General features: G+C 43.6%; 1 protein-coding gene and 1 long non-coding RNA gene across 5 annotated transcripts in view; one reads left to right on the plus strand and one right to left on the minus strand.

Annotated features, from left to right (window-relative positions):
- Positions 1-24,553, plus strand: part of CHD7 (chromodomain helicase DNA binding protein 7) — a 150,466-nt gene that overhangs the window by 120,273 nt on the left and 5,640 nt on the right. For all 4 annotated transcript variants that reach the window (XM_056522017.1, XM_056522016.1, XM_056522018.1 and 1 more), the window contains 21 exons: positions 1,214-1,390; positions 2,151-2,294; positions 2,411-2,672; positions 9,707-9,917; positions 10,397-10,592; positions 11,861-12,028; positions 12,290-12,469; positions 12,680-12,790; positions 12,870-13,075; positions 13,291-13,490; positions 14,430-14,589; positions 17,567-17,656; positions 18,325-18,428; positions 19,800-19,929; positions 20,014-20,086; positions 20,261-20,318; positions 20,582-20,807; positions 20,890-21,098; positions 21,198-21,869; positions 22,473-22,633; positions 23,526-23,753. In XM_056522017.1, the coding sequence (XP_056377992.1) occupies positions 1,214-1,390; positions 2,151-2,294; positions 2,411-2,672; positions 9,707-9,917; positions 10,397-10,592; positions 11,861-12,028; positions 12,290-12,469; positions 12,680-12,790; positions 12,870-13,075; positions 13,291-13,490; positions 14,430-14,589; positions 17,567-17,656; positions 18,325-18,428; positions 19,800-19,929; positions 20,014-20,086; positions 20,261-20,318; positions 20,582-20,807; positions 20,890-21,098; positions 21,198-21,869; positions 22,473-22,633; positions 23,526-23,753 (3,966 nt within the window). The remainder of the gene's footprint in view (positions 1-1,213; positions 1,391-2,150; positions 2,295-2,410; positions 2,673-9,706; positions 9,918-10,396; positions 10,593-11,860; positions 12,029-12,289; positions 12,470-12,679; positions 12,791-12,869; positions 13,076-13,290; positions 13,491-14,429; positions 14,590-17,566; positions 17,657-18,324; positions 18,429-19,799; positions 19,930-20,013; positions 20,087-20,260; positions 20,319-20,581; positions 20,808-20,889; positions 21,099-21,197; positions 21,870-22,472; positions 22,634-23,525; positions 23,754-24,553) is intronic.
- LOC130274108 (uncharacterized) overlaps positions 2,146-24,553 on the minus strand; it is a 33,364-nt gene continuing 10,956 nt past the window's right edge. Inside the window, exons 2-3 of the long non-coding RNA XR_008844244.1 lie at positions 2,383-2,486; positions 2,146-2,283 (exon numbers count right to left, since the gene is read on the minus strand). This is a non-coding gene — a long non-coding RNA (uncharacterized LOC130274108). The remainder of the gene's footprint in view (positions 2,284-2,382; positions 2,487-24,553) is intronic.

Below are 24,553 nucleotides of genomic sequence, written 5' to 3' on the forward strand. Positions count from 1 at the left end.
GTTTCCCTGCTCACTGTGTTCTCAGATTCCTAGTCGACACTTTAAAGGGAATGTGTTGTCAGATAACGACCTATTGTTTGAAAAAAGTTTATATTTAAGCTCTCCTGTTATCACAAAAAAATATTGCTTATATAAGTTACTTACTAGGTCATGCAGATGCTTGACATGTCTGTCTAGCTTTTGTATTTGGCTCCCTCATTCGGACATCCACTTCTCAGGAAGGGGTGTGTCTGAGGCAAGCACTGAGCCCGCCCTCACTCACCATGCATTCACTTCCTCCCTGAGTCGCCTCTCTTCATCCAGTCACTGCAGGCTGCTCTATAAGCCTCTCCTATCCGTTTTCCTGCTGCACATGTTACACAGAGGAGGATTATCAGAGCTTTCCTGTATTTTAGAGTGAGTGATGATTCTTCACTAGGGGACAGTGCATAAAAATAGAGCATTCACACTCTTTCTAGATTAGGTTATATGCATAATGTCCAACTCTTATGCATATATCTTTGTATTTTAGTTTGTTATATATAAACTTACGGTGGGGATCTGCTGGAAGGTGATACAGGTATTCCTCCAATTAAGCTCAGAATCGCACTGAGCTTCTCAGCTTGCTTCCAGCAAGTGCTCTCTGCAGTCTGATAGAACAGGAGTGAGCACAGAGGAGACCTAGTACCACCCTCACTTTCTGAACTTTGTCTCAGCCTTTGCTACAGCTGGGACAAAGACTATGCTGCAGCCAGACAGTATCATGTTCTGGATGGTATTTGGACACCTTGTGGTCTTTTTTTAAATCTATGATTTTTATTAAAAAAAAAATATATATATATGCTAATCTTGGCAATACATAAAAAAAAATCTTGGTAATACATTCCCGTTTGCTCGATGTGTACCCTTCCAGCTGTTCCCAAACAACAACCACCATCTTGCCCGGACTCTGCTGCTTCCTTGGAGTTAAAAGGCAGCTGCGAAGTAGCAATTTGCCCAAAACAGACTTATCCGCAGCTTCTAATTTTACAGCACGTGGTTAGAAACCAGTTTCAGAATGACTGTTATTTTCAAGACTGTGAATTATCAAGCAGCAGCTTCCAGACTACGTGAACACGTTGATCATGCTGTGGATAAGGGGAAAATAGTCAGTCATAAATAGATATATATCTCATCTCGACAAACTTTCCTAGAACAGTCTTTTTTTTTTCTTATCCCTCTTCCTAAAACCTAGGGACGAGCAATAAAGAATGCCTACCGGTTCCATGCCATCATTACAACATTTGAGATGATTCTGACAGACTGCCCCGAGCTCAGAAACATTCACTGGCGTTGTGTAGTTATCGATGAGGCTCACCGGCTGAAGAATAGGAACTGCAAGCTTTTGGAAGGGCTAAAGATGATGGATCTGGTAAGTAGTTCATAAGTATACGGTGGCATCATCCTGGTAGGTGCAATGCTTTAATGCAAGCAGCCTAGTATTCTCTAGATCTCCATGTCACGTCCTAGTATTCCACTGTAGATGTGTTTGCTGCACCAGAAATTTAAGCAAGATCATCTTGTGAGCAAGTGACAGGAGGCGCCACGTGTGACTGCTGAATCAGCACTGCCAGGCTAAAGTTGTAACCAGCATCTGTTCTCAAAGTATTAGACTGGGGGGGGAAAAAATGCCTTTTTTTTTTCTCCTACCATATATTTGTGGATTTGGATTCAGCGCTACATTGTGGGTTATAGCAGACATAAGTAGCTTGTGGCTGCCCAGCCTACTCTGCACCTCCCAACTGGCTTTAAAAAGAACATGTCTCCTTTATCTTGTTTTTCGTTTCCCAGTTTAAGGCTATATAAATAACGCTTGCGCAATTCTGGATAAATTCTAGTTTGTAGGAAGAGTTTCCTGTATGATTGGATTGCAGTTGATTGCTAAACCAATATCCTTTTTATAATACAAACCGTATATTGAGAAATAATAAACCAAAGTGTGTTGTGCTATTATCTTTAGCCTTAAATTTGGCTCCATTTTATTATCTGCAGCTTTATTTTTGTATGTCTCTCCTCTGTACTAGGACTAGGCATGATTTGTGCGAATAGGTAGTGTGGGGAAGATTACAGCTTATTGTTGGGAAATAGCCGCTGTCTCCCCCACACTCATCCTTCCCTTGCTGTTCTTTCAGGAACACAAAGTGCTGCTAACAGGGACCCCTTTGCAAAACACTGTGGAGGAGCTTTTCAGCCTGCTGAATTTCCTAGAACCCGAACGCTTCCCTTCAGAGAGCAACTTCATGCAAGAGTTTGGTGATCTGAAAACTGAAGAACAGGTATGACATTAGGCAGTGGGGCTCAGCATTTCCTAAGGCAAACAAGAATGGATTACGAAAAAGCTTCACATTAATTCAGGAAACTTACAGCTTATTCATGTCTCTCACGTTGCTAGGTACAAAAACTTCAAGGTATCTTGAAACCCATGATGTTAAGACGTCTCAAAGAAGATGTTGAAAAGAACTTGGCCCCTAAGGAAGAAACAATTATAGAAGTAGAGCTGACAAACATCCAGAAGAAATATTACAGAGCAATTCTGGAGAAAAACTTTACCTTCCTCTCCAAAGGAGGGGGTGGTGGACATGCAAATGTTCCCAATCTGCTAAACACTATGATGGAGCTGAGAAAATGCTGCAACCATCCCTACCTTATTAATGGTGAGTACATGGGGAATTGTTAATGTCACAGGTACCGGTCACTACTGGTGCTTTGTAATGTTTGGTTGTTGGTTAAGAAGCCCAGGATTGTACATTTCTGTGAATTATTACACCATGCAGCATAGAAATTATATGTTCTGTGCCTCAAAGAAGCACTTGGATATATTTTATGAAAGGGTTGTCTTACAAAAGCAATAAGCAAAAAAATGAAGAAAAAACGCACATCAGCTCACCACTCTAGTCTGAATTTGCATCAAGTCCATGGCACATATAGGAATGGAAGCACGGAAACGTATGGGCTGTATCCCACATAGACATTAATCATAGAAGAAGGTGCAGCTCCCAGGAAAAAAGTGTAATAAAAACTTCAAACTTTAATAAATGTCCATATTAAAAAGGAGGGAATAGCAACATGTCACTAATAAAAAGTGAAAAAACAGATGCGTTTCGGGCTGAGATATTATCCTTTAATCATGGCTATGATTAAGGGATATCTCAGCCTGAAATGCGCCAGCGTTTTTTCATTTTTTATTAATCCTCTTTCACACTATGAAATAGTTCTGTTTAGGAAGTTCCGTCACTATATCAGCGAAACCCGGCCGTTACAAAACCCCTGAAGGCCGTGACTAAATTGCATTGCAGCCTATGGGGTTTTGTAACTGCCCGTTTGCACCCGTATATGCCCGTAATTCAGTGCATGCAGTAATTTTTCCACCACGATGTCCCGTCACTGTATAACGCCCGTAATGAATTACGGCATATACGGGTGCAAACGGGCAGTTACAAAACCCCATAGGCTGCAATGCAATTTAGTCACGGCCGTCAGGGGTTTTGTAACGGCCGGGTTTTGCCGATATAGTGACGGAACTGGTGACGGAAGTTGCTAAACGGAACTATTTCATAGTGTGAAAGAGACACAAAGTGACATGTTGGTATTTCCTCGTTTTTAATATGGACATTTATTAAAGTTTGACGTTTTTATTAAAGGGGTACTCCGGTGAAAACCTTTTTTCTTTTAAATCAACTGGTGGCAGAAAGTTAAACATATTTGTAAATTACTTCTATTAAAAAATCTTAATCCTTCCTGTACTTATTAGCTGCTGAATACTACAGAGGAAATTCTTTTCTTTTTGGAATGCTCTCTGATGACATCACGAGCACAGTTTTCTATGCTGACGTTATTATAATAATAATGCTTTATTTATTGTCGTCCTTAGTGGGATTTGAACCCAAGTCCCCAGCACTGCAAGGCAGCAGTGTTAACCACTGAGCCACCATGCTGCCCTTAGCATGCATCTGCTATGCATGGTTGCTAAAATGGACAGAGATGTCAGCAGAGAGCACTGTGCTCGTGATGTCATCAGTGTTCAAAAAGAAAGGAATTTCCTCTGTAGCATTCAGCAGCTAATTAGTACTGGAAGGATTAAGATTTTTTAATAGAAGTAATTTACAAATATGTTTAACTTTCTTCCACCAGTTGATTTAAAAGAAAAAAGATTTTCACCGGAGTACCCCTTTAACTTTTTTCCTGGGAGCTGGAGCTGCACCTTCTTCTCTTTACAAAAGCAATCCCTTATGCCGGATAGAATATCTTAACCCCACTCTAAGAGCAAGAATAGATAGTTGCTAGCAAATCTATAGTAAATATGAGGTCATGGGGGGCCAGAGCTATCCATATATTGCAGCAATTTACTTGACTGACCATCTTGTCTTCCTATTTTCCGTTGCAAGCTTGGCTATTTACTGACTGTATCAAACCGAAACTCTAAAAAGAGGGTTATCTACGTGGGACTGCCCCCTTTTAAGCACTAGTTCTAGTTGGCATTTACCTCGTATAACCATTTACAACTAATGACTTTTCTGTCTTGTTCCTTTGACAATGACTCATTAATTCCTGCTTTTGCTGACTAAGCGTCGCTGTAGAGTGTGACTTTGATGCACAATAAGGATGCATTGCCAAACAGCAGTGATTTTTGGTAAATGGTTATGCTTAGGTTACGTGTTCCTAGTGGATATTACTTCCTTTTGGATGGATAGTCCTGCATTCTTTTCACCTTTAGGGTACGTTCCCACACGGCGTATTTTGCTGCGTATTTGCTGCGTATTTTCTGCGTATTTGGTGCTGCGTATTTTCCTACCCATTGACTTCAACAGAGAAAATAAAATACGCAGCAGCAAATACGCAGCAAATACGCCGTGTGGGAATGTACCATAAGTGTTATCGAGTTTAGTCTATAACCATTATCTCAAAACAGACTGAGCATTCATTACAGCGTTGTATAACCTGATTCCTTATTGGGGGTTATGAGTTACATATTCACTAGTGGAAAACTTTGTTTATATGTTTTTTTTTGTTTTTTTTTTTAACCACAACTAGCAGTAACAAATAGGATGGAAAATAATTTTGAATATAGTTGAGTTAATCTTTACCGAATGTACTGAATCAGCAGACAATTTATTTAGTGTTGTAAAAGTTGTTACAATTTCCAAATATTCGGCTTCAGTTATCTCCAGAGAATAGGAACTGCGAAAGTAGAAATAATTTTTCAAAACTGATGTATTTTTCCCCATCCCCCCCCTCTTTTTCCTGGGGTCTATCTTTTATTCAGGGTTTTCAGCTTTTGGGCCCACTCCTCTTTATTCATTTCTAGGCACAATTCCTGCACGGCCATCCTGTAGTCAGGGTCAATCTCTGGGGCCAGCTTATTTCACCAGGGGCATTTTTTAGAGCCCGGCAACTCCACTCCCTGGCGGCTGTGCTGTATGTGCACGGCCGGCAGTTTATTTTCACTTCGTCCACCTCCACATGTGAGGCGCCCGGAGTTGCTTTCCCCTGTCGGCTGCACTGCACGCGCACGGCCAGCAGTTTACTTCATTTTGACCACCCTCCAGGTGAGGCGACCGGAGCATCGGGGGGACATTAATTGAGGCTGTGGCCTAATCGCGGCATTTAGCTACACCCACTCCCTGCTGGCCAGGCCGGGTGAGACTGCTCCATTTTCTTTTTGCTATCTTCCTTTTTGCTTGCACCTATGTCCGAACCCAGACCCGACTTATTACTCTTGTGTGGGCTGCAAAACTAAAATGCCTGGTTGTTCGGCTGAACCCATCTTTCCTGCCAGCAACACTGCGCACCCCGGCCCTCCTGGTACTTCCTCCTAGAATGTCCTGCCGGAGCGTACGGACTCCTCTGCGCTTCCCCTGATCCTTACATAGTTACATAGTTAGTATGGTTGAAAAAAGACATACGTCCATCAAGTCCAACCAGGGGATTGAAGGGAAGGATGTAAGGGGATAAGGGAAAGGGGGATCTTACAAGTGCTCTAGAGTGTTCTCCTCTGGCTCTTCTCTGGAGCCCAGAGCTCGGGACAGGCGCTCTCCTCATGGGTCTCCCTCCTCCCTGGCCCCCGAGCAGCGACCCTGCTCTAGGGGTCGCTCTCCTGGTCGCCGTCCTAGATCTCCAGGTCTGCATGCCAGGTCCGCCTTGCCTTCATCTAAGGCTGCCTCCACCCGCTCCAATTCTCCTTGTGAGCTGGAAGATGAGGTGTCAGGTTCTGCCTCTGATCCAGAGGACCAAGCCAGTGTATCCGACATGGACAGCTTTGTGTCAGACGTCAGGGACACCTTTCACCCAGAGGACCCCGGAACTTCGGACCCAGCTCCAGAAGTTTCCTTCCATCGCTCCCATCGCTTTCCTAAGGTATTCAGCTCTCATGCTGAATTTGAAACCTTACTAGAAACTGCATGTAAGAATCCAGACAAATGCTTTCTGGGGACTAAGATGGTTCAACGGCAGTTTCCCTTTGCCCAGGACCTTATTGCGAAATGGACGTCACCGCTGGCTTTGGATCCTCCAGTTTCCTTTCTGTCGAAATTGACTACTCTACCGTTGGCAGATACGGCATCCTTTAAGGACCTGGTGGACAAGAGGATTTCAAATCTGGCCAAGTTCACCTTTGAAGCGGCGGCTTCATCCTTGCTTCCTGCTTTCACTTCTGCTTGGGTGTCCAAAGTCCTTTCTGTCTGGGCTTCCCAGCTCCGCCAGGGCATTTTGTCCGCGGCCCCTTCAGAAGATTTGGGGGATCTTGCTCTTCAACTGTCCAATGCTGGAGACTACTTGTGCTCTGCTTCCTTGTAGCCTGCCCGTTGTACGGTTTTTGCCACAGGTAACCTGGTGGCGATTTGTCGCTCCATGTGGCTCAAAGCCTGGGACGCCGATGCTGCTTCCTTTCTCTGGGACTCGACTCTTTGGGAAACACCTGCATGAGATTATCTCCAAGGCTACTGGAGGTAAGAGCTCCTTATTACCACAGAACAAGTCTCGCCGTACCGATTCCCACAGGAAGTAGACCTCCTTTCGGCCCTTTCGGTCTTTTGTCTTGGGTCGGGCAGCCAGATCGGTGCCCTCACAGGATAGGAAGTCTCCTTCCTTCAAGGCCCGACCCTGCTGGAAGTCGAATACCCGTTCTGGCCCTTTTGCGCCTGAAGGGAAGCCCCTACCCGGAAATTCTTTGGTTGTCCCTGTTTCGGGACGTTTGGATTGACCACTCTTGGATCCGAGATGTCTTTTCTGACGGCTATCGGATCGAGTTTGCTTTCCAAGGGACTGCTTTTTTCGATCCTGCTCTCATTCCTTGGTGGCGGCTTTTCGGGTCGTGCTTCGTACCCTTCTCGTTCAGGGAGTGATCGTCCCAGTTCCTCCCAAGGAGCATTTTTTGGGGTTCTATTCAAACCTGTTCGTCGTCCCCAAGAAAGGGGGTTCCGACTGCCCGATCCTGGATCTGAGGCTCCTCAACCCCCATTGGTGCCATTTCCGTATGGAGTCATTCCGTTCTGGGGTGGCATCTATGGATCAAGGGGAGTTTCTTTCCTCGGTGGATATCAGAGATGCTTACCTTCACATCCTAATCTTTACGGCGCATCAGCGTTATCTCCGCTTCGCCGTTCCGGAGGGCCATTTTCAGTTTGTGATCCTTCCTTTTGACCTGGCCACGGCCCCAAGGGTCTTCACCAAGGTCCTGGCAGCAGTGATTGTCATCCTTTTTGCCCAGCTCCGTCCCATCCCAGGGAACAGTTGCTTCATGGTCTTGACGTGGTACGTGCCATTCCGATTTACCTTTCGGTCACTTCATCCTTTCCCCAGTGACTTTTTCTTTGTGCTTACGAAGGGTCGTCTTAAGGGATTTCCTTCTTCGAAGGCGACCATTTCACAGTAGATCCGTTCTGCCATCTCTGCCTTTCAACAGTTTTAGCTCATTCCCCTCGTTCCGTCGGGGCCTCCTGGGCTCTCCGCAACAGGGCTTCGGCCTTGCAAGTAAAGGTGGCCACCTGGTCGTCCTTGCACACTTTTAAAAAATGTTACTAGGTGCACACCTATGCGTCCACTCATGCTGGTTTGGGTCGCAAGGTGTTGCAGGCGTCTGTGGCCCAGCCTTCCACCTGAGTTGCTTGGGTTCTCTCCCACCCCACGGACTGCTTTGGTACGTCCCACGGTCTCTGTGTCCCCCAGTGGAGCTGACCAAGAAAAGTAGATTTTTATGCTTACCGTAAAATCGCTTTCTCGGAGGATCCATTGGGGGGGGGCACAGCACCCACCCATTTGTTCTGGTGTCCTTAGTTCGGTTGCCTGTCCGAGGGTTGGTTCAGTTATTTTTTTTGTCTGTGGTTTTCTCGGACAGTTGCTGTTTCTCCTACTGCTTTGGGACTAAACAAAGTAGCTCAGAGTCTGTAGGTGGGGTATATCCTGCCAGGAGGGGCCGACTTTCTTTTTGTTGCCTAGTGTCAGCCTCCTAGTGGCAGCAGCATATACCCACAGTCTCTGTGTCTCCCAATGGTTACTCTGAGAGAGAGATTTTACGGTAAGCATGAAAATCTACATTTTGTAGAGAGGCAGAATGTTGGGGGCTGTCTCTTTAAGAGCGCATCTGCATTTCCACCTAACCCCCTCATAAAACTGTTTGCAAATTATATTTAATTACAACCTGGTAACCTGCAGTGATTGATGTGCAGCGTCCTCCAGCCCCCTATTTCCTTTTCCCTCAGGCTATGACTCTCACTCACAATAACATTTTTAGACAAGGCTGTCACTCGTGGGGGCGGATTTCATCCTGGGCAGTTTGCCCCGGGCCGCTTGCTGCTGACTCAGTCAGGAGCTGCATGTGCCGTCTGTTTGGATGATGTTTGCTGGCTTGCCCTTTCCTCTGGGCCCTGCTTGCATTTTGTGCCCTTGGACGGGGGGCCCTCCCCTTAAGCCTTTATGATATGACTTGCCTTTATCGTAGCGTTTCTCGTGTGTCAGACCGATAGCCAACTAATTCTCGTCACATCCTGTTTCCAGACTCATCAATCAATTAGCGCGCTCAGAATGCACTTGCTTTATCAGGAATTTTCTGCCGGCTAAGCTGTGCAAGATGGCACAAGTTGTGCCATGGAAGAGTTAATGGTTTACATGATTTCTACCATGTCTGATATATATCTGCCTATGATCCACTTCGAGGGCACTCAATGGGACGTAATTGGTGTCTCTATTTAAAGTGTACCCCTTGTGCTATGGTTTGAAATAAAAAGGATCGGTGTGAAATGTTTGTATGCTTATATTATCTTGGCTGCAATCGTTGTCCGATGATAGCACAACAGCGCCCCTAGATTATAGGATGTATTTATTGCAGATTTGTTCCCACTGGAATATGTCATTGGTGCAACCTCTGTTACGTGTGTTCTGAAGAAATGGGCATCACCATGTTGTCTCATTGGTGCAAAACATATGTTGCAGTCCCCAAAGGACTGCTTGGCATTGGAGGCAAATGCTTCAATTACACAGTGGTTCCCAGAATAGATACCTCCTACTGACTAATGTATTCAGTGACAGAATCCTACATGTGAACTTCCTCCATATAGTTTAGAGTAACAAGATTCTTAATGTATGTTCCCATTTTCTTTATAAGCACAAATACTCTAATTTATCCTCACAAGTGTCTGATATTACAGAATTTCCCCACACTCCTGTTTACCTTGTACTCTCCAAATCTCCACAGGTGCTGAAGAGAAAATTTTGGAAGAGTTTAGAGACGCGCACAGTGGTGACCTTCCAGATTTTCCGCTCCAGGCTATGATCCAGGCCGCTGGCAAACTAGTTCTGATTGACAAGCTGCTGCCAAAACTGAAGGCTGGTGGCCACAGGGTGCTCATCTTCTCCCAGATGGTGCGTTGCTTGGACATTCTGGAAGACTACCTCATCCAACGCAGGTGAATATATGCACGAATGGAAAGAGAGTGCGTGGTCTGTTTGCAGATTTGTCACCAGTTGACTGACTGGGATAAAGTTGCTTTTATTTTTGCTCTCGCTGTCTCTCCTATATCACGTTTAGTCTTATAGCGACTGAAAGTAGGACATACACTGAGCCATATGGATTCAAAAGTTAAAGCAAAGTACATTTACTGTCTGTTTCATATCAGCACCATTTATTGATTGAGATAGAATTGCCAGAGCAGGTTTAGATTCATTTGGAATGGCAAATGTGACTTGTAGCAGCGGGGCTAGACTCTCCGCAGTGCTGCTGAGCAGGCAGCCACGAGGCAGGCGAGCAGCGGCCCTCATTTCAATTCTGTTCACAAGTTTGCAGTTGAAATACATCAACCTTTTCAAGGAGGATGCTGTTGGCGTTTGTTTTAAGTAAATAGAATAAATTGAAGTACTGGTCTTGATAATAACCCTTCTTTTTCAGATACCCATATGAGAGAATTGATGGCAGAGTGAGAGGCAACCTGCGTCAGGCTGCTATTGACAGATTCTCCAAGCCTGATTCTGATAGGTTTGTGTTCCTGCTGTGTACAAGGGCAGGAGGTCTGGGCATTAATTTAACTGCTGCTGATACTTGCATTATCTTTGATTCTGACTGGAACCCCCAGAATGACCTTCAGGTAAGAGTTCTTGGATTCTCTATTGCTAGATTTCTTTTTCAAATTTAGATGTGCCCTTTCTTGGGTAGTAGATCTCAAATATAACAAATATCTTGAATGTAGTAAACCTGGCATGCAAGGAACACGTTCAGCCGTTATTATAATAAACCTATTAAAGTTTGATTAGAGTACTGCATCTTTAATATTTAAGGTTGATTGTAGGGCTGTGTCCACATTAGTGTCCTGGCCTTTATTTATAACAGAGCCATGACAGCTGTGCTGGGTACATGCTCGAATAATACGGCTGATTCTTGGCCAGCTCTGTTGACTTTAAAGGGGTATTCCGGGCAAAAACATTTTATCCCCTATCCAAAGTAAAGGGGATAAGATGCCTGATCGCGGGGGGCCCGCTGCTGAGACCTTCTATGCGGGTGTTGAATCTCCAGTTTCGGAAACCTCTGGGATTCCGGCACTGGGGACTTGACGTCACGCCACACCCCCTCCATTCATGTCTATGGGAGGGGGCGTGACGGAATAACCCTTTAATGGAGACTATTGGGGTTCCCTGTATTTTTGATGGCAGTAATATCCATGTATATTGTGCTGTTCTTTCTGTAAAAAATTCAGGATAGGGTAAAAAGTAGTCCAAGCCCATGAACAGAGCCTGAATGCATTGTGTATACTGTGGTGCATTAATAGATGAGGAAGTCTAATGAGATTTTATCAGTACAAGCCAACCATCTAACATATATGGTGGCCTTTCAACTCATCAATGTCAGATATTGTGGAAAGATAAATTCAATATGTTGGGTTTCGACTGCGCAAACATTTTAGGCAGAACAGTCCACTGTCAGAGCAGTCTGGCATAGTCCATTCCCCCATTTTCTAAACGGGTTATCCAGGATTAGGAAAACAGCCAATTTGTTCCAAAAACAGCGCCACACGTGTCCTCAGGCTGTGTGTTGTATTGCAGCTCAGTTCCATTGAAATGAATCTTACATAGTTACATACAGTGAAGCAAGCTCAGTAAAGTATAAAACTCTTCCAACACTTTCAGACTATTAGATGTTTTAGGAAGTGTTTTATTTTTTCAGCTTAAAAAAGTCTGAAAGATACAATGAATTGACACTGTAGTATTTACTGTACCTGTAATGCAGAGACCTGCGATTGTTGACACAATGAATGATCATGATATGCTTTAAACAATGCTATGTACAGTCATAAATTTCTGCAAAGCGTGCAGATCCTGATTTTATTTTCTTTTTTTTTCTTTTGGTGTATTTCTTCAGGCACAAGCACGGTGCCACCGTATTGGGCAAAGTAAATCAGTGAAAATTTATCGACTGATCACAAGAAATTCCTATGAGCGGGAAATGTTTGATAAGGCCAGTCTCAAACTTGGCTTGGATAAGGCCGTATTGCAGTCAATGAGTGGACGGGAGAATGCAACGAATGGGGTAAGACTTTTATTATTTTATTTATTATTTTTCCCTGTATAACATTAAGCAGTGTTTGAGCATTTTGTGGTGGTAGACTAGAAACACCTATGTAAATTTCCTGTGTGTGAATAACCAATTAAACAGAGACCTTAAAACAACTAGAAACCATTACAACCCTGGAATAGTTCGGTAATTGTCTCCATGAGATACAGAGGACATAACATATGAACTTGTTCGCATATAGAGCATTACTAAACGTTTTCCCGTTACTACCCACAGGTACAACAGCTTTCTAAGAAGGAAATAGAAGACCTACTGCGGAAGGGGGCATATGGTGCTCTGATGGATGAAGAAGACGAAGGCTCCAAGTTCTGTGAAGAGGATATTGATCAAATTCTTTCCAGAAGAACTCACACCATCACTATAGAGTCTGAAGGAAAGGGCTCAACCTTTGCCAAGGTATGCTGTAATTTCAGATTGGATGGTTTTGTTAAGAGATTATCTTCACATGACACAATGCCTGGTCACTTACAGATTATCCATGAATTTCTGGTAAATGCTATTGTTTACTGGGCTGTTGTTCATAGTGTTTTGTTATAGGCTGGTTTTATTTCTGTAATATAGTATTCATAGCTGATACATTGTTTTTTTCCCCTCTATTTATCTCAGGCCAGTTTTGTTGCTTCTGGAAACAGGACAGATATATCTTTGGACGATCCTAATTTCTGGCAGAAATGGGCAAAGAAAGCGGAGCTGGATCTTGATGTATTAAATGGAAGGGTGAGTGTCCTAACATCCATTAGTGTGAAGGGACATGAATAGTTGAAATGCTCATTTTGCGCTTTCATTCGCCTTGTAGAACACTCTGGTAATTGATACCCCACGTGTAAGAAAACAAACCAGGCTTTACAGCGCCGTAAAAGAAGATGAACTCATGGAATTTTCTGACTTGGAAAGTGATTCTGAGGACAAGCCCAACATCAAACCACGTAGGCCTCAGGAAAAGTCTCAGGGCTATGCAAGAAGCGAATGCTTCAGAGTTGAGAAAAATCTACTGGTTTATGGGTACGTTCTTCTGATTTGTGCTGTATGCGTTCACGGTATGTTATATATGACATGGGTTAAGCAGAATTGTTGAACATTTGCTTTTCAGCACTTTCTTGATGAGAGATGTAATTCTGAGCTCACATGTCATCACCTATTAGGCCTCTGAATTCTTATGGCACTTATTGCCATTTGTCCTTTGACACACAATATGACCCTTCTCAATTCTGCTGTAGGTGGGGTCGCTGGATGGATATTCTTTCCCACGGCCGTTTCAAGCGCCAGCTCTCTGAACACGATGTGGAAACCATCTGCCGTACTATTCTGGTCTACTGTCTGAACCATTACAGAGGGGACGAGAACATTAAGAGTTTCATCTGGGACCTCATTACACCAACAGAGGATGGCCAGACACGTGCTCTAGTGAACCACTCTGGTAAGTAACAAGAGATGTATTAACCCATTGTGTTTACTTGTGTTTAAACAAATTGAGAAAACTTTGGCAATTAGCGTTTGTTAAACTATGGCCTAAAAGTTTGAGCTACTGCTATGTCACAACAGAGGCCACCCATGAGTGACCTCTATCCTTCAGATCCAATGTTGAAGCGCTCTGGTTCCCATTCATACATGCCTTTGACACTGCTTGTTGACGTTTTTTTTTTTTTTGTCAATAGAAGTGGCCAGGTAGCAAGAAATTATACCTTTGCCCACATTCTATCAGTGTTTGAGTTTGGCTGCAGTAGTACAGATGTAAATCTCATGCATAATGTGCATGCAACATTTTCTTGGCCACAAAGTTCTCAACCAGCTAAGCACTTTGTAGGGATATTTCAGTTTAAAAAATGTTTTTTTATTGGGCTGTAGTAAAAGAAAAAAAAAAGATGATACTTACACTGTTCTTCCAAAGCTTCCTTTGCATTGCTCCCCTGTCCCCCTCTGCTGGTTTCTTCTCCCTATACAAGATATCTCACCTGCCCTCTCAGCCAATCATTGGCTATGGAAGTGTTCACTTCCGGTCAGTGATTGGCTGAGTGGTCAGGTCCTGTTCTGAAGCAGGGAGAATAGACTAGCAGTGGGCGATTGGAAAGAGCTGCATGGGGCCGGGATAGAGTAGTAGTACTGTTTTTCCTCTCTTTGTTCCAGCAGCATCATTTTTTTATGCTACAATACCCTTTTGAACAGTCATATGTTGCTTAATTCAGCATTGAGTGGTAGAGGCAGAAAATTTCCATACATTTCTGCTTGATTGAAGTGAATATGTCCCTTATCTAATAAAATCTGTGTACTTTTTTTTTTTTCTTTGTTAAATAATGAAAAATGCTTTATTATGTTCATGTCGAGCAGCACATTTTGATGAATTGTTGTTTTCTTTCAGGTCTCTCTGCCCCAGTACCCAGAGGACGGAAAGGAAAGAAGGTGAAAAGCCAAAATGCTCAGCCCGTGCTCAAACATGCGGACTGGCTCCACAGCTGTAACCCCGATGCCTTGTTTCAGGAGGATAGCTACAAAAAGCATCTTAAGCATCACTGTAACAAGTAAGTAGTGAAAGTGGCTTTTCTCTAAGGTGTGACCACACACAAACACCAGTGATTCCCACCCTGACCACAAAGAGGTCAGTGTTCAGTGCAAAGAATAGAGCTCCTGTAATGAAGTGTGTGGATTTTCAATGCTTTGGTTTCATGCTTTGGCTTGTGTGTTTAAGACTATATGGTGTATTGCTATTAATTTAAAGGTGAATACACATTAATTATTGAATACCTAGTTAGCTGTCTTAACTTGATATGCTTTAACCTGAGTATATGGGTTAAAGTGCTAATACAACCTTTAATTTTGTCTTTATGTCATGACTATAACCTTTATTTAGGAAAACTGAATGTGCCTTATTGTTCATAGCAATGGATCCCAGTGCAACTTTCACTTTGTTTTGGATAAATATTTCACTAGAATTATTTTTTTTTAGCTTAAGGCCAGTAATCAAGTTCTGCTGATAGGCCGTCTCTTCTCAGACTTGTAAAGTAGTTCCGATTCTCCAGAGAAGTCTGGACCGGAGCGATTGCTATTACCGTATTTTTCGTCCTATAGGACGCACTGGCGTATAAGACGCACACAATTTATAGGTGCAAAATAAAAAAAATAAAGATTTTGAACCCAATAGTGGTCTTCAACCTGCGGACCTCCAGATGTTGCAAAACTACAACTCCCAGCATGCCCGGACAGCCAACGGCTGTCCGGGCATGCTGGGAGTTGTAGTTTTGCAACATCTGGAGGTCCGCAGATTGAAGACCACTGCATAGGAGGTAATACTCACGTGTCCCCGCCGCTCCGGACCCGTCACCGCTGCCCTGGATGTCGCTCCATCGCTGTCGCCGTGTCCCCGTCGCTCTGCTGCCGGCCTGCTGCTGAACGTCTCTGCTGCCGGCCGGGTATCCTCGCTCTCCGTCGCCGCCATCACGTTGTTACGCACGCCGACGCACGTACGCGGCAACGTGATGACGAGGAAAGAGAGCGCGGGCCATACAGGGGATCCCTGAACGGAGAAGACACCAAGGAGGCAGGTAAGGTCCCTCCCAGTGTCCTGTAAGCACTAACCCGGCTATTCAGTCGGGCTGTTCTGGACCGCCGCGGTGAAATCGCGGCGGTCCTGAACAGCCTGACTGAACAGCCGGGTTAGTGTCACTTTCCGTTCAGACGCGGTGGTCAGCTTTGATCGCCGTGTCTGAAGGGTTAATACAGGGCACCACCGCGATCGGTGATGTCCTGTATTAGCCGCAGGTCCCGGCCGTTGATGGCCGCAGGGACCGCCGCGATAGGGGTGTATTCGCCGTATAAGACGCACCGACTTTTTCCCCCCAGTTTTGGGGAAGAAAAAGTTTGTCTTATACGACGAAAAATACGGTAATTTTTTACTGGTTGCAGAACTGCTGGCAGCTTACATCCCATTGCTGTGACCTATAGCGACTTGTGTTTTTTTTTCATATTGTGCAAGGTTTTGACTACTGCAGCAAGGGCGTCTATCACCTCATTAAGCATAACAAGTATTGTCCAAAGGACTGCCACATGCAGAGAGATGACGTTTCAGCTCAAGGACCAGGAATGGCTTATGCTGCGCAGTACCACCTACAGAGTCGGCATAGATAAATGAGTCGGCCATAACCCACAGACCTGCATTCAAGCAGAATGTCCTCAACATCTGGCTAACCACTAGTCTCTGAAATAATGCATCTAGCTATTAATTATATAGCCAGCAAGCAGCTGTAGAATCCCAATGACTGTGATTACCAGACCAGTGTCATTCTGGTCTTTCCTCTAGCAACGTTTACTACTATGTCAACTAGCTGATGTCTTATAATATTTCTACAAGAAAATAACTTTAAGTATAAAGATAGATGAAAGAGAGGTTTCTAGTTGTTGACAGTGGTTTAGCTAAACTCTTATAATACTTTATCATCTAATATGCATTTTAAAAGAAAGATGAAAAGGGGTTTTTGGCTGTGTTTGTCAGTGATATTAGCTAAAGTCTAAGTCTAACATTATCTTGTCCTTAAGGTCTTGTATGCATTTTTTATGAAAGATGAAATAAAAAGAGTGATCTTCATGCTATTTTTGTACCATCGCTTTAAACCTGGAAAAATATCTTTGCGTCGTATGAAGTAGCTGTGGCGCAGCGAGCAGCTGACGTCCCCAATCACCCCTCCTTCCTCTTGCATGCGATGCATGCATGGTGAATTTGGTAATCTAAGCTCTGGCAAGGGTGGAGTTAATGGAGTTTAGTCTTTAGTTTTAAGTGGTTTTGCTCAAAAGAGCGCCTCGAGTTGAACTGCGAAAGTGACATTGTCGTTTCCCCTGTGTGACATATAGTAAAACTTGGGAGGCTCGGAGGACTTCCTGCCAGAACGGGGGCTGCAAGTGGTTATAGCTCTATAAAACTGGCTTTCTTACAGAAAACAAATAGTTATATAATCCGAAAAACCCACCATCCCATTGTGAGGGTTTATTGTTCAGTGGTTTAAAAAAAGACAGGAGGAAAAAAAAAAAACAGATTATAGATCTGGTTTATCCTTGCAACTTCTGATGTGCTTCCAAAAATGGTATTAAGGCAGCAGCTGAGGAAATTTTATGAGATAATGAAGCAGAACAGTTACTGAAAGCCATCTGCTCAGTTGTTTACAAACTTGCTCCAGTACTTCAGAGGCAGCGGTGCAGTACGTGTCTGAACTTCACAAGCTGCACTAGGTAGGACTAAATGTAATGCGCCTGGGTTGGGCCCAGCCTGCTCCCTCCCTGTGCAACGTGAGCGGTTGCCAGGCAGGCCCGTTGGAAGCCAGCAGAAAGCACCACACAGAGGTGATTATATGCCACCATCTGTCACGCTTCAAGCCTACCATACAGCATGGCTAATCAGCCTTGGCAGGATGATGGATGAACAGCAGCAGCTGCCAAAAGCCACTGTTGGCAAACAATTCTGAAGTTAAGAATTTCTCCCCTCACCCCCTCTCTTCTCTTCCTCTCCAGGGTCCTGCTGCGTGTCCGCATGCTGTACTATCTCAGGCAAGAAGTGATAGGGGACCAAGCTGACAAAATCTTAGAGGGTGCTGACTCAAGGTTAGTGAATGTACTGCTTGTCCTTGTCACAGAAGAGCAAGGTCTGTACCTGCTGTTACTAATTATGCTGTGCCGCTTTTACAGTCTTGATTTTTTTCCTTACTCCTTCTACTTTTTGATTTTTTTTTATTAACCCTTTGCCAGCTTGGTGTGTTTTTTTTTTTAATTTTTTTAAGCTTCAGGTTGGTGCAGAGAAATAAAAGTATTCATTTATTAATATGAATTTGTGCACTTGCATGTTGCCACACTTAAATGAAATATGGGTTATAGATCCGAGCTTAAAATTAGATAGGGTTAGTAGAAACTTGGACTTAATACAAAATAACACATGAGCATATTTCTTTCAGTGTAGCTACTGGATAGATCACGATCTATGGCAGGGGTGTTTTTATTAAAACGGAAATGGACTATCCACTTCCTTGCTACTATGTACTTTAATTTGGTGATTGCCTAGCATATCTGCCAGACTACAAGTAGTTAATTTAATTATTCTGACTCATCCACCCCCCCCCCCCCCCCCCAAATCACACTCACACACTTAGCGCATTTCTTGCTGTTGCCACATTACAACATTCCTTATGATACACTATAGCACAAAACATATTTCTCCTTCTACAACTGTTTTAAGTTGGAGACTTTATACCACATGTCTGTTTCTGTCTTCGTAGTGAGGTTGATGTTTGGATCCCGGAGCCGTTCCATGCAGAAGTTCCCACTGACTGGTGGGACAATGAAGCCGATAAGTCCCTTTTAATAGGCGTCTTCAAGCATGGTATGTCCACTTAAGCCTCTGTTGGCTCAGGCTCTAGTTTACAGCTTTCTTAGACTTTACAGGACTCTTGGGTGGAGGGCAAAGTGGATCTCGATGTCTAAAGATTAGAATATAAAAGATTAGTATCTATTTTTTTTGCAAGAATCCAGTTTCTTGCTTCTAAATAAATTGTGCAAAAACTTTCCCGGTTTGAAAGCACTGCATATCCCCGTTTTCTGTAGAGATAGCGTAGATCTTAAAAATATTCCACTTTTTGTGAGACGTCCAAGAGACTTGGGCGGGGAATGAAAATATTTAACACTCATCTATAAATAAAGTAAATCCATATTTGTAGTAATAATGGCCGAGCAGCACTATAGATCTCCATAAACTTAGCTTCTAGCACTGCTTTTCTTGCTAACTCTGCCAACCAGTGTCAAAGTGGATGGTGGGCTTAACCTCTGCTATTAATCTGTACAAGTGCCTCCTGGGCTTTGTTCCAAGCAATATTTCACAAATGTCAGCGCCGAGAACTCCCAGCTCCCTTGAGTGGGATGCAGCCTTGTTAACTTTGAAAGGCGTGGGGATGCAGAGCTGGCATGATATATACAGTGAGCGATTCCTGATTATAATCCCAATTCTCTGGAGGTCGCAGTCGTATTCTCAGCAGCATGGCCTGACTAAAGGGGAGAATGATGGCTTATAAAACCTTTCATGATTACAGTTTGGCTCCAGGCTCTACAGCAGTTAGGAGAAGTGTGTTGTAGTACAAATCCTAATTGAATTGTGCTGTTCTGCCTATGTACAGCAGCCTCTTGCTTTTTCTCCTAAATGGGGGCCTCAGCTGAGGCCAGTCAGATCTAAAATCATTCTCCTGCAGTGCACTGTTGGGATATGCCATTTTCTGTCTAGTCAGTTCAGCCAGTTAAAAAAAGCAAAACAAGTGTGTTAAAACCATAGAGGGAACAGTGTCATCTTTCTGACATACATCACATGAAACCTAATAAGACAGGTTCGATGGCCTTTCATATAACCCGTGTTTGCTGAGCGAGCGTGGAGGAAAGAAGAGCGGTTAAAAAAAATGTAGGCCGGGGCTTGGCCGAACGAGAGCAAACAATGGATTAAAATAGAGGGTGGGCCAATGTGAAAGAAAGCATTAACCTACTGTTCTTTTCCTGTTGTAGATGGAAATCAAATATATGGCCAATGCTCTTCCTGTAATTGATGGCTACTTATTCCTTTTTCCTTTCTTTGTGTTAATATAGTACAGTTCAGGTGTAATGGAATTAAAAGAAAACCATGTTAAACTCACTACATTATGCATGTTAAGTGCAGGACCCTTTCACTGGTCTCTTCATTCCTTACCTAAAATATACAATTGCTCTTCTGCAGGGTACGAGAAGTACAATTCTATGCGGGCCGACCCAACTTTGTGCTTCCTGGAGAGAGTTGGTATGCCTGATGCTAAAGCGATTGCGGCAGAGCAGAGGGGGACAGATATGCTTGCAGATGGTGGAGACGGGTATGTTACAGTTTAAGCAATATTTATTATAAACTTAAATTTATGGCTTTGGTGGTAAAGTTTGTTTCATTTTTGTTTTGACAGAGGAGACTTTGACCGAGAGGATGAAGATCCAGAATACAAACCCGCGAGGCTTGCGTTTAAAGATGACATTGATGTAAGGACTTAGTTGCTTCTCAACATACGGAACTTTTAGAGCGCAATGATTCTAAAATATTTTGACAACTTGGAATGGAAACTAAGCACCAGCTGACTATTTATAAAGGCTGGTGCAACAGTGTTCTTCTTTTTACAGCATAGACATTGCTTACATTTTTGTTTTCTTCTTCAGGAGTTTGCCAACTCTCCCCTGGAGGACAAAGAAGAATCAATGGATGTGGACTCACAAGGTAAGTAATACATGGAGACATAAGCTCAGTGTGATAGGTGATGAATATCTTGGCTAATTCTGAAACATCAGGGTTGTGATATTCTGCTGGATTTGAATGTAGTTTCCAAATATCTAAACGTAACAGAAGTATACCTTCAGGTTACAATGTAGCAGTGCAGTAAGATAAGTGCAAAAGTGGCTTAATATACTTTATATGTAGGGATGAATGTGTTTGACTAAATTAAGACCAATAAAGCTAAATGCAGCCTTTTCTCTTTACAGAAAAAGGAGACGAAGGCAGTGCAGAGGGCAAACTATATTGGCCCAATACCTCAGCGCTCACTACCCGCCTACGGCGCCTCATAACTGCCTATCAACGTAGCTATAAGCGGCAACAAATGAGACAAGAAGCACAAATGAAGACCGATCGTAGAAGACGACGGCCTCGGGAAGAAGTAAGAGCCCTGGAAGCAGAAAGGGAAGCAATTATCACCGAGCGAAGGCAAAAGTGAGTCCTTATACTCTGTAGATTTTTTTTCTCAGTCCTGGTGCCAGTTGATGTCCACTAACACAACTTTCATTTTGTAAAGGTGGACAAGACGTGAGGAGGCTGACTTCTACAGAGTAGTTTCTACATTTGGAGTAATTGTTGACCCAGCTAAACAAAAGTTTGAGTGGAACCAGTTTAGAGCTTTTGCCCGTCTTGATAAGAAATCTGATGAGAGTTTGGAGAAGTATTTCAGCTGCTTTGTTGCAATGTGCAGAAGAGTGTGCCGTATGTCAAACAAGCCTGAGGATGGTATGTATGATAGCTGAAACCTTTAGTGATGCTTACTTTTTTGAAGGCTTCTATGATCCAGTTTTATTTTTTAATAACCTATTTTGTTTGTGTTGATAGAATTGTGTGATCTCTCAATGATTGAACCTATAACTGAGGAGCGTGCCTCTAGAACACTTTACCGTATTGAACTTCTGCGCAAGATAAGGGAACAAGTACTTAATCACCCCCAGCTGAATGAACGGCTTAAATTATGCCAGCCAAACCTCGACTTACCGGAATGGTGGGATTGTGGGAAGCATGACAGAGACTTACTGGTTGGTGCTGCAAAGCATGGGGTCAGTAGGACAGACTATCATATCCTTAATGATCCTGAGTTATCTTTTCTGGAGGCACACAGGAATTTTGCTCAAAACAGAGGAGGTGCACATCCAAATATGTCCATGCTTTTACCACCTGGCTCTAGTTATAGTGATACACCACCCATAATGCCCTCCACTCCAGTGCCAGATGAAAAAGCTGCAGAGCAGGAGGAAGTAAAGTCTGAGAAGACTGAAGATGTGGAAATAAAAGGAGAAGCAGAAGTTAAAGAGGAGGAGGAAGCAGAACCTGGTGAGAAGCCTGTAAAACAGGAGAGCGACCCTGAACCTGCCCCTGTGAAACATGAAATTAAAGATGCAGAGATGACACCAGATGTGGACCCAAAATCCAATTCGGAAAAGGGCTCTGAAGAAGATGAAGAAAAATTGGATGAGGATGACTACAAATCTGAGGAGTCCTCTCAAGCAGAAGGTGCGTCGGAATTATATCATTGCTTTCTTTGATGGATTTAGTGTACGGTCATGTTAAAACAGTGCAGGTATCTTAGAAACCGGAAAGGGTCTGACTTCTGGCACCAAAGTAGATTAGTTTCACTAGTCCAAGTGGTGCAGCCTCTTCCTCTTTGGTACAATTGGTAGTGGCTGTACTCAATAATACAGCTCATCCTATTGAAGTGAAATGAACACGTTTTAATACCAGGTACAGCCACTAATAAGTGGCACTGTGCCTGGTAAGCAAGGAAGAGTCTACTGTGCTCGCACAATCTGCTGATCGCCATGGTGGCTGGCAGCTGGACCCCTTCTGATCGGACATTAATGACCTATAACTCATCAATATTTAACCCCCTGGAAACTTTTTTTATTTAGAATTACAGTTCTTGGCCGGTGGCTTATAAAGTGACAACCCTGTGTGTACTAAAGAATAGAGGGATTAGCTGTTGTCACTACTTAAGGAATATTTTGCAATGGTGGATGGGTTGTTGGTAAAACAGGTGGCCATAAACATTAAACAATTGTTGACCTATTGGACAATTTTCATTTCCTGTTTTATATATTTATGAACTTATCATTTCAGCTGGAATAACCTCTCAAGATAAGAACTTTGATGAAGAAAGCAACGCTTCCCTCAGTACAGCTAGGGACGAAACCCGCGATGCTTTCTACTTGGAAGACTGTGAGCAGTCTGGACTTCATATGCTTCGCGAGAGGACATTCTCCTTCTCTTTCTGGCCCAAGGTATGCTGCTCTTTCTAGTGTACTGTACTCTGTAGTAATGGCTGTGATGTGCTCTCTGTATGTTTTAGATTATAATAAGGCAAAAAAGCTTCCTAATCACCATGACATGGCCATCTGGTTACAAAAACAAGACACTAATAGGCTTATTCCTGTGGAAAGGAGGCGGTTTGCAGCAGCTGTTGTGCTCTGGTTGTGGTCTTTGAGCAGAGTCTCTGTTTTGGGAGGTTTTGCTTAAATTGCTTAAAAACCGCTATGGAGACGTGACAATGGGTCCCGCACAGTAACTCATGATGATCTGTAGTGTTGTGTGAAGCAACTTAATCATTTGGAAAGGGGGAGGGGGGGGGGGGGGGTCAGAATAATTTATTGTGTGTAAAGATTAACTTTTTTTTTTTTTTCCGTTAAATTGAGGAATATGTTGAGGATTAAGTTATGTCATCAAAGATAAGGAATGAATATTGAGGTTCTGTAGGTGCAGGGAAGTTTCTATAATGCTGAACTTTATTAGTAACGACGCTAATGAGGAACGTCTCCGAAAACAAGGCCGGTGTGCTGTAAGCAGATGTTTCTTTCTTTGGTTACCAGCTGATGATTATAAGAAACAATGCTCTACAGCCTCAAACAGTAGGAGTTCAGCGTATATGCAGACACTGCCTACTATTTTGCCCCCTGCAGTAACTCTTCTTTTGTCTCCTTAATACACAAAGCTGAAAGAGCTTCTTAGACTCACACAGGATAAATGAATGGTAACAAAAAGTAGTTTAAAAAAAAAAAGGGGGAAAAAAAAAAACTTACTGAGAACTAGACTTGAATTACTTTGTTGAAATGGAAAACAGAGTGCAAATTATTTTCCTAATTTCTTGTCATTTGTGCTTTTCCCGGTATGATGCAGGATCGTGTGATGATCAATCGATTAGACAACATCTGTGAGACTGTACTGAAAGGAAAGTGGCCAGTAAATAGACGCCAGATGTTTGAGTTCCCGGGGCTCATCCCTGGGTACACACCAACTGCTGTGGACAGCCCGCTGCAGAAGAGAAGCTTCGCTGAGCTCTCCATGGTGGCCCAGGGCAACTTCAGTGGAAGTGAAGATATCAGTGCTTCTACACAACTGTCTCAGGCAAGCATCCCTGACAATGTTCTGTTATTTTGTTGTGACGTATCTAATGTTTTACATTTACTTTTTTTTCCTGAAATTTTGTTTCTTATGATAAAGGAGGTTATGCATTGCTAAAGTGGTTTGTATGACAATTTTATTCTGTAACCAGGTAATCTCTTGCTGCATGACATCTCATTTGCATACCTGTACCCCATATGCACTCATTGTGGCACCATTTCACATTTTCTACCCGCCACTGGGGACCCCCGCAAACTCCCTGCTGCACTCAGCGTTCATTTGGAGCATCGGGTGCAGAGCCGGAGGCACGTGATGTCATGGCAAAGCCCCTCTTGTGCCCTCGCGGCCACGCCTCCTTAATGTAGATCTATAGGAAGGGGCGTGAGGACAGTACAGGTACTCTGCCCCTAGACATCTTGTCCCCTATCCAAAGGATAGGGGATAAGGTGTCTGATCGCGGAGATCCCACCACTGGGGACCCCCGCAATCTCCCTGCTGCACTCGGCATTCATTTTGAGCATCAGGTGCAGCGCCAGAGGCACGTGACATCATGGCCACGCCCCTCTCGTGGCCTCATGGCCACGCCCCCTAAATGTAAGTCTATGGGAGGGGGCGTGACAACAGTCACGCCCCCTCTCATAGACTTGCATTGATGGGGTGCGTTTGTGACATCGCGAGCGGGGCGAGGCCGTGACGTCACAAGCCTCCGCCCCGCATCACCTTTGGTCCCAGCCGCGGACCCTCATGATCAGACATTTTATCGCCTATCCTTTGGATAGGGGATAAGATGTCTAGGGGTGGAG

Source organism: Hyla sarda, chromosome 5, assembly GCF_029499605.1.
Source record: "Hyla sarda isolate aHylSar1 chromosome 5, aHylSar1.hap1, whole genome shotgun sequence".
NCBI classification, from domain to species: domain Eukaryota; kingdom Metazoa; phylum Chordata; class Amphibia; order Anura; family Hylidae; genus Hyla; species Hyla sarda.